This window comes from Pyrus communis, chromosome 10 (assembly GCF_963583255.1).
Source record: "Pyrus communis chromosome 10, drPyrComm1.1, whole genome shotgun sequence".
Lineage (NCBI taxonomy): Eukaryota > Viridiplantae > Streptophyta > Magnoliopsida > Rosales > Rosaceae > Pyrus > Pyrus communis.
Window position 1 is genome coordinate 7,491,925 of NC_084812.1, and position 9,335 is coordinate 7,501,259.

The 9,335-nt window shown below is 37.2% G+C and overlaps 2 protein-coding genes across 2 annotated transcripts; both read right to left on the minus strand.

Annotated features, from left to right (window-relative positions):
• Positions 1-258: 258 nt before the first annotated feature.
• Positions 259-1,593, minus strand: LOC137747786 (aspartic proteinase nepenthesin-1-like). The gene has a single exon (XM_068487932.1). The coding sequence runs from the start codon at positions 1,591-1,593 to the stop codon at positions 259-261; it is 1,335 nt and encodes a 444-aa protein (XP_068344033.1).
• A 1,697-nt stretch (positions 1,594-3,290) lies between these two features.
• LOC137748561 (MLO-like protein 4) lies at positions 3,291-8,019 on the minus strand. Its single transcript, XM_068488732.1, has 14 exons — positions 7,670-8,019; positions 7,344-7,401; positions 7,010-7,239; positions 6,596-6,712; positions 6,435-6,495; positions 6,204-6,310; positions 5,738-5,812; positions 5,315-5,400; positions 5,119-5,168; positions 4,906-4,946; positions 4,623-4,793; positions 4,495-4,530; positions 4,274-4,341; positions 3,291-4,138 (listed from the first exon to the last, which is right to left on the minus strand). The coding sequence occupies exons 1-14, from the start codon at positions 7,787-7,789 to the stop codon at positions 3,703-3,705; spliced, it is 1,656 nt and encodes a 551-aa protein (XP_068344833.1). The 5' UTR covers positions 7,790-8,019; the 3' UTR covers positions 3,291-3,702.
• Between the last annotated feature and the right edge of the window lie 1,316 nt (positions 8,020-9,335).

Genomic DNA, 9,335 nt, shown 5'->3' on the forward strand with positions numbered 1-9,335 from the left:
GACAAGGAAGGTATGAAGACCGATCGCACTGAATTGCTTCACTTTGTTGTAGATCTTGAGTTTGTAAGCACCACTAGTCAAATAAAGGAACTGCTAGCTTCAGCTTCTTTCAGTTTGATTCTATGATAAATGTCAGAATTTAAGAATAACTAGGCAATAAACCGAACATACAAATGTATTATTGTTATTATTCTGCTAGATTTTCATGATCGGCACATATACATACCAATTATTTAACCCTAATTATACTGTCAATCTTCAACAATCTTCTTCAGCAAAGTGCAACATCCTTGCACCAACGTCAAACAAAAACTTATAATTAACCTGCTGAACCGCGCCCACGATGCTTGGCAAGTTTTCACTAGTACCCAGTGACAATATCGTCATGCATAACTCACTCTTTTTTTCAACGACTGTGAAGAGTGACGGCTTATGCACCTCCATATCGCCGCCTTCGAAGTGAAGCATCACTGACGGTGCAGTGAATACTGTATGGAAGTCGTAGCAAAGGTCAAAGTCATCTCTCGCAGTTTTCGGAATTGGTTGCCATTGGTACTTGTTGTAAAAGTAGTCCACCACAGCCTGCCTCAAGATCTGGAACGCTTCGTCGACGATAAGACTGTACGGAGCCCCCGTATCAACAACCACCCCTCCTCCCCCTCGCGTGAATAAGTTCGGATCGATGGGGAGAAGTTGTCCGTTGAGGCTTATACCATTTAATCTCACGTAATAATGGTCGTCTGGACCGCCCAAAATTGGTGTGCTACGAACATTTTTGGCACCTATAATTTGTGCGTCGTCACCAAAATGTAACAATGATGGGGTGGCCTCAAATTGTGGCGCAAGGCAATAGGAAAATCTTAGAAGGGTGATTGGGTTTAGTTGTCTTATAATACTTGTGGGGTGATCCCTCCCTAACCCCATAATCCCGATTATCGGATTCGGATGATCGTCGTCACGGACGCTGAAGATTATATTGTTCACTAGTCCTAACCCAAACGCCAATGGGACATCTTGTTGCCCTTGCTCGGATAAGAATGTAAATTTCTCGAATCCGACCAAACCCTCAGTGGTAGTACGGTCAGCATACTCTAAAAGATAGGAACAGCCACGGCCGCGAGGGCTGAGGAATGGAGGAACACAAAGCCGGTGATTATAAGGCAGGACTCTTGACGAGGATGATTTCCTGAGGTCGAAGCCTGGCAATGGCGTGACGATACACTTTCTGCATTCTGCAGACTGAACCCAGGTAAAAGCACTACCGGTGTCGATTGCCAGGTTGGCTACCTGTGGAGGTGTGCCGATGGTGATCACTGTGTAAAAGAAGTCACTGAATGCATGTCTAACGTAAGATCTTATGGTGTTTGGGATCAGTACTGGTGATGATGAATTAGGGTTCGTGATCGGTTGAAATCGATGGGCTCGAGATTTCGAGATTTGGATTAGTTTTTGGTGTTTTTCAACTAGGGTGAGGTTTGGTGAAAGGGTGGTGCACATCTTGATGCTGAAACCTTGTGCCTTGCCTCCCATGCTTGCTGCAAACATGAGGAAGGCTACTAGAACAAGAGAGAAAATTAGAATGTTATGAGACATTTTTCTCATGAGGCTCATGGTTTTGACTGATCTGATGATATCTATTGTATTGTGATTTAAAGTGTGGACTCCATAGTGCTATTTATAATATGAAAAACTAGCATTTGCTTACACATTTTGTGTGAATGAACACATATTTTTGGAAAATGAGAAGGAGAGATGGAGAGGGAGAGAACGTGAGGGGAGTGGGAGGTTTTTGTTTTTTGTTTTTATTTTATTTTATTTTATATTAATATTGAAGGTATTTTAACATTACTTATAGGTGAAGTTTCAATAAAAAACAGTAAAATTTGGACCTATAAAATTACATTATTATCCATCATTTTTTTTGTGTGATAGAAAACTAATTTGTCTTTTTACTCTTTTTTTATTGACAAAAAAGATTTTATTAATTAGTAGAAATGCGATAAAATTGTTGTTCAGAAATATGATTTTCACTATTTTATTCTTTTCACTTTCCTGTTTGTTTTTAACTCAACGATAAATCAATGGAAAATAAATAAATAAATACAAAATGCACAAGAAACGGGAGAAATTTTTAATTGTGACGGAAACACGAGTAGTACATCACGTGTTTTATGTAAGTAGTGAGAAATTTTATTTTTTAAGTTATTAACATTTTAAAACACATATCATTTGTATACTGACATGTGATTTACCATCTCATATACTAATCACACTAAAAAATCTCTCGAGAAACGGATCTTCGATATGATGTGTGTAGTGGTGTTAGGTGTAACCATTTCTGCCAGTGGAATAAGTTGCACGTGAACATATACATTCTAAGACATTGAGATGCGACACACTGATAGATTGCAATTTTAGGGTTACCGTATATGTGGTTCTTATCACCAATTTAGTGGAGAAATTAAATTAAATTTACAAAAGTGATGATATTTTGACAACAAATGTGTGAGTTACTAAATTAAACTTTGGGATGCACTTTGTAGCCATTGTTCATACACGAAATTAGAACATATATGAATTAAAGGTTTTCATATTAGCATGGCCAGCTGCAAAGAAGATAGTGGAGGTAGCCATGCTTCCAAAAGTATATAGTTTGGGACTCGATTAATATTACAGATTCTAATTAGAAGATGGTTTCTTGTCGATTTTCAATTACCATATGAAGATTGTTGTAACTTGTAAGTTATTGAACTGGGATAATGATATGGAAACTAAATTTGTAGACTAAATGATGTGTAAACAATAGGAATGAACACGTTTATCAACGCTTAATTACCAATCCAATCATCAACTTTCATGTCATTTAGTTTACAAAATTTTGTTTACAAATTTAGTCTTCCTAATATTATCCTATTGAACCGTGACAACTATGATTGACATTTGTATATAGCAGATTTGTTAATCACAACTGAGCGAACAACAAAGCATGCACACCCTAAGGCGCACCTAAGTATCAGTCTTTTTCTTCGGGATGAGCACTTGCGGATCTTCTTCTCGGTTACAACTTGCAGATTCTCTGTAGTGCATTATCATATGAAGAAAAAATTCACGCATAACAATGTATTACTAGACGTAAACGCCACATGATGTGAAGATGCATCTTTAATCATGATATTAAAGAAATTTAGAAGCTCAAAGAGTGGAAAAATATTTGAATTACATTATTGCTAGCCCATTGTGAAACTAAACCACCCCCTACCCCTTACAGATAATATCGTTTGTTCAAAAAAAAAAAATTAGAAAAATATGTACTAGTCTAAGTAGCAAAAGCATTGTAGTCGCTAGGAAGGCCATTGAGGGTATGTGCTACAAAATCAAGGTCATCAAGTGGAGCGCCAGCTGCAGCAAGGGCATCAGAGGTCTGCTTAACAAGCTGAAGATAGTCAGACACGGAGAGGGCTCCTTTCTTCAGAATTTGAAGCTTAGCTTTGAGCTGCAGCGAGTGGGATCTACTAATACCACAAAAACGGTTCTCCAGGTTGATCCATAGAGTAGGCGCAGTGGTTGATCCAACGGTGTAAGGGAGAACTGCTTCAGAGAGGCGCAGTGGTTGAAACATTCGGACGCTAAATGATTAATTAATGTATCAAAGTGTATACAAGCAGTCTATATCTCTCTAGTGATACTCCAACAAAGAAAAGCTTATGGTGGAAGGAGAGCCAATTCATCTTTTATGTTACTATGATCATCGTGATGGTAATCACCCTCGTTGTCATCGCTGTAACTGTCGTAAACCGGACCAACAGAGAGCGGAGTTTCTAACTTCTCATCTCCGCTCTGCAGATGTCGGAAAGATGTATTCTGTTTCTTGAAGGAACTTCTCTCCGAAGAGTTTGAGGCGGAACTTTCGAGTTTGCGAGTTTCATCCACAATAGAATCGGATGATGTTGATGTCTTCAACAATTGTGTAGTAGCAGTGGATGAAGTACTTTGTCTGGCCTTCACTCTCCTTGTCCATCCATGTAGCGAATTTCTTACATTTTCGGATACTACAGATTTCTTGAACCTTGAACCCATCTGTGTGATGATAACATAGAGTGGGAATGTTATAAAGCTACACCAGAACTGCGTGACAACCCTGTGGTGAGTGATCGATAAGTCATCAGCATTTATATCTATGATATCGAACCACATTGGCACAATTTGCAGACAATGAACTAGGCCCGAAACACATCAGTTGCAATGGAAAGAGCGAAAAATGTACATTACATACCCAAATGTCAAGCGAATCACAAGGAAAGTACGGTTGTCCATGAAACACGAAGGTTCCTTAATTTCCCACTGGAAACAAAACATTTGAATCAGCGATTCAGCATCACAAGGAACTAAAATAAGGAAGCTTTGAACTTTTTTATCTCAGAGGCCTGTCTAAGATGAAAACAAAAAACGAAAATGGTTATCAAATGGGCCCTTAACAAGTCATTACATTCATACCAGGGACCAGATGAAAGTTGCCATCTCGAGGGCATTCTGAAAACAAATGCCGGTAAAATATTAGGATGGTGGGAATTAAACGTCATTATTTTAAGAATTGAAATGGATGCAAGTGATCTAGTACTCACCTGGAAGGATATCAATTGTATTGCACGTAAAAGAAGCCAGGGCTTCTTAAACCAGAAGAGCTCATCTCTAAGCTTAAACTGATGATTTTTCATGTACGGACTTTCTTCCATGATTTCGACAGCCAGCTTTACCACTATTCGGTGCAGTTTTGTACCAATAAGCAGGATCAACTGATGTGGGAGTCATGAAAGAAGGGAAACAAAAAGAGAAATTATGCAGTGTTACTTCGAAAAATGTTGAACTTTAGAGAAGCTCCAGGAAATTTGAACATCAGTGACTTACAATGGCTGGAAGGAAGGAAAGCCAAAAGTAAAGGTTGCTTCCTGAACGTCAGTAACAAAGTTAAAGCGCACGGTAAGATTAGCTTGACAGCTAAAATGTATCAAATTTTTTCCAGGAATTTTAACTGCATAAATTTTAACTTGGGTGACAATTGTTGTCCCTTGAGACCATAGTTAAGCATTGGTATAAGCTTTTCCAGACAAAGAAAATTACCATGAAAATCTAGAACAGCACAACAGATGGTGTAAATCCAAAGAGGCAGACTGCAAAATAAGTGCAAAAAATGTAATTACGTTCACCAGAATCTATGTTGAGATGAATAAATTACTGAATTCGTCATAGAAATAAACTTTCACAAAAAAAAAAAAAAGACCAGTTTCTGAAGAAGAGTAATAAGTAAAAAGTTTACCTGATACCAACAATATCCCGAAATTCTTCCTCCATGCTGCGAATCATATAATTATGGAAATCATACGACAAGGGAAGTTGATGAGTCTACATGAAGGAGGTGAAACACAGCAGAGTCAGCAATGCTATAATACCGTGGATATGATCTTTACTTGCACATTCTTTTGCACTCTGAACGACTCAATATGTAATTAAAAAAAATAGAGAACATAAAGCAAGCTATAATACCGTGGATATGACTTATTTTCCATAAATGTAACAGTCGTAAAAAGAAACTAATATTCCAGATGCCATGGCAAAGCCAACTTTTCTACTATAGCCGGACTCACCGTGTGAAAAAGCATGCAGATATGAATATGAATTATACTAGTACCGTAAATGCTCAAGAAAGACAAAAAAACATTAAGACTAGAAAAGAACGTACAGTGATGAAGCCGAAGCGCAAAGCCATGTAAGAAGACCGGTTTATAGAACTCCAGAACTGGCGGCTGAAACAAAGCTGCAAATTGGGTTGAACAAAGTTGATGGTAAAGAAAATCATAACAGCAGATAAAGCGACTCTGAGAGACAAAAGTTTAGGAAACTGCCGTTAACATAGCACAAGCATACATTGCAAATAGCCAAATAGAATATCATTGATTGAAATTGATTGTCCTACGTGTAAATGAACGACGAGGTAAGTTTTAAGCAATGTTGTAGCATCTGTGGAGATAGTGATAATGCCCAAATGTGTGCAAATGTGGGGGCCGAGACCTCAAGTTAAAATTTAAAGATACATTTCTCAGTCAAGATGATGAAACAGAATTACCATCCAGCATATAAATAACAAAAAGGTGATAAATTTCGAGTGTACTGATATATCTGAATAAGAAATTAGGATGTGAGAATACCAGCCAAACAAGAACTCTGTGCTGGCTCCATGGATGGGATGCATGGTGAAAAATGAAAGTAGACAATCTCCTCATTCTTTGAATACCTGGTCTACCTTCAGCGGTATCTGGATAAAGGAAGCAAAAATAATAGGGCATGCATGACATCTACAATTTGTAAAGCATATCCAAAGTTACGTCTGGTAAACAACAGATGGACAACTCTGGAAATCAATACAAACAGTTTTTCACCTTCTAAGGTCTGAATTGCTATATCTTTGGCTTCATTTTCCCATACTCTCCAGCTGTAAATCTGCACAAGATTAGGAAAATGCGCTTAGTTTTCCTGTAAATAGGACGGCACGACCCCAGGGACCATTAGAGAAGTTTGATCGATGATATGATATAGTTACCTTAATCATGGCCAGGACAATGGCTACGAAGCTGTAAAAAACATGGGTGATGCCGAGCACAAACATCAAACGGTGAAGCTGTTCAAGACTTTGTTGAGAAGCAAAGGATTCATGACCCTAGCAACCATATAACAAGATATGAAACAATCTTCGTGTTTATTGCTTTCTATTGGGGCCGATCAGATTTCAATGAGTACCATGTGACAAGCAATTTTTCAACTAACAAGCAAGCGAATGTTGTCACATGTGAAAGAACCATAAACTCTATCATCAAGATTTTTCCAAATTATCAATACGCAGACTCAGAACAAGTGATTGCTGAGATTCGCGCGGGAGAATATATACACGCTTAAAGTATTTCCAACTACAATTGCATTAAAAGGAATTCATTATGCCATGAGCAAGTGAAATTACCTCAGGACAATAGCCGTGTTGAGAACCAGCCTTCACCTGTACACTGGAGACTGAACTATTCAAATTACCTGAACTCGGAACAAGAACATGTTCAACAGCATTCAAAAATTCATTCTCCGATGCACATGGAAAGAACCGGCTGCTCATAACCGACGATTTAACACAAACCTTGGCCACAATAATAATGAAGTGACTCATCAACAATGACATAACCCCAAAAAGCATGAGCTCTGCTTCAACAACATTGACAGCCAAAAGGATGAGTTGAAATCATCTGAACAAAGATTAGTACAAATTGAATGAAGAACAAAAAACCGATTCCTAAAATTATTACCTTCTTTAATCTTCTGCAGAGCAGCAATTAGAGACTTCCTTTTAGTCTTATCCAACCACTATCACAAAGTAGGGGAATAATATAAGAGTATGAGATAATACGATATTCTAAACTACTCTAATCTACATCATCGAGGATCAAAATTGATGAAACGGGGCGGACACACCTGAAGTTTTTCTTGAAATAAGGACAATATAATCTACAGATTGAACTTAGATGAAAGGGGTGTGACTAATTGGCCAAACTCACTAAGAAGAGGCATACGATTAAAAGGTAAACAAATACCAAAACAAAGACAAACATTGAAGATTTAAGATCAAAATTACCTTTCCAACCCGTTCCAAAGAGCCATTGAAGAAGAACCCAAGAACAACCATGACACAAGTCACACAAGAAACTGTCCATGTTGGGGTTTCAGCCAAGGATCTTCCTTCCCTCTCCTCCATTTTTTACCAATCCCAAACGCAGAAAAACCCAGAAGAACAACTTCTGCTTTTTTCAAAAGCTATCTGCTTCCGCTTGTCTGATGAACCAGAACATTCAACACTAAAAATGGTACGACTGGTTGTTACATGGGTTGATTTCAGGCCATTAATGGGCTCCGATTAGGTGGTGGGTTGCTGGGTTTGTGGGGTTTCCATGCCCAAAATGAGAAGTGCACCAGCAGAAAATTTAAGGAAACATGCATGGATTATTGTCACGAAATTATTCACTGAACCACTTTCAGTATGGTAGGCTGCCACAGAAATGGGCCCCACTAGCTGACACTAGCAGTTTGCATGTTTTGTCCTTTGACCACAGCATCTCTGGGGCTTTGAGCGCGTCTCCGTCTTCCATGCTGACCGTTTCATATGATACTGTTTAGTCAGCATTAGTTAGCATGTCACATTGAATGCAAGTGGTCATTTATTACAATAATGCGTAGATTCTAATTTTGTAAGTGGTTAATTTAACAAAATCTATTATTTGGTAAAAAAAAAAAAAAAAAAGTCACATTGATTAAGAAAATTAATAAAGGATATAGTCATGGCAAATTTAGGATCGTATTCTTTTGGTGCATTTTTCTACCCATATATATAATTTTAATTAAAATAAAGTTAATTAATTGAAAAATTAATCATAGTTGGTGTATAGGATATCTGGCAGTCTAAGGCATGATAAATGCACTTCATTTTTCTAGAGATTGCATGTTGAATATTGAATCTTGTAAGCGTCACTTCTTTGATTCTAAATTGGTTTTGGGTTGAATGTTTATATTTTAATATGGTGTCATAGGAGATTATTCATGTCACAAGCAGTCTTACGTGCTTCCTTGTTGAGACAAGTCCACATGTGAGAAGGAGCGGAAAGTTGTGACATATAAGATGACGTGTTAAGAGTATTCTATGTTAAATAATGAAAGTTTGGCGTGATAGTCTAGAAATAACAGGCACATCTCTACACATTAGTTTTGAATTGAATGCCAACATTACAAGAACAATGTTATTTGAACACATAAAACCAACATGCTTGCTGAGACACCCACTTTTATTAGAATTTAGAGTGGCAACTAATTTGTTAATTTTGGGTGTGTAAATAATGAGTTGCCGACCACCTAACTATAATAACTGTGGTATATCTAGTATCTGCCATGGTTGTTGAGAAGATTATAACAATCAATATTGTATGGGAAGTGATTTCATGGATCTTATATAAGATAAGAGAAATGTTAAGAAAACTCTCTTAATGTTAAAATATTGATGGACGTGGAATGCATATAAATTACATAAGAAATTACATAGAAATTACATAAGAAATTAAATAAATTAAAATATTGATGTGGGTGTAACACAAATAAATAAATTAAAATATTGATGGACGTGGAATGCATATTACATAGAAATTACATAAGAAATTAAATAAATTAAAATATTGATGTGGGTGGAATGCATATAAATAAATAAAAAAATTGTTACCTCATCCGCTAAACTTGTCCCACTACGCAGATTACCA

What these genes read in the sequence shown, in the direction of transcription:
- LOC137748561 (XM_068488732.1), bottom strand. Translation starts at nt 7,789, where the DNA reads ATGGAGGAGAGGGAAGGAAGATCCTTGGCTGAAACCCCAACATGGACA. An exon ending in TTGTCCTGGCCATGATTAAG is followed by an intron (nt 6,496 to 6,595) that starts GTAACTATATCA and finishes AATCTTGTGCAG; the next exon opens with ATTTACAGCTGGAGAGTATG. An exon ending in ACAGAGTTCTTGTTTGGCTG is followed by an intron (nt 5,813 to 6,203) that starts GTATTCTCACAT and finishes CCCAATTTGCAG; the next exon opens with CTTTGTTTCAGCCGCCAGTT.
- LOC137747786 (XM_068487932.1), bottom strand. Translation starts at nt 1,593, where the DNA reads ATGTCTCATAACATTCTAATTTTCTCTCTTGTTCTAGTAGCCTTCCTC.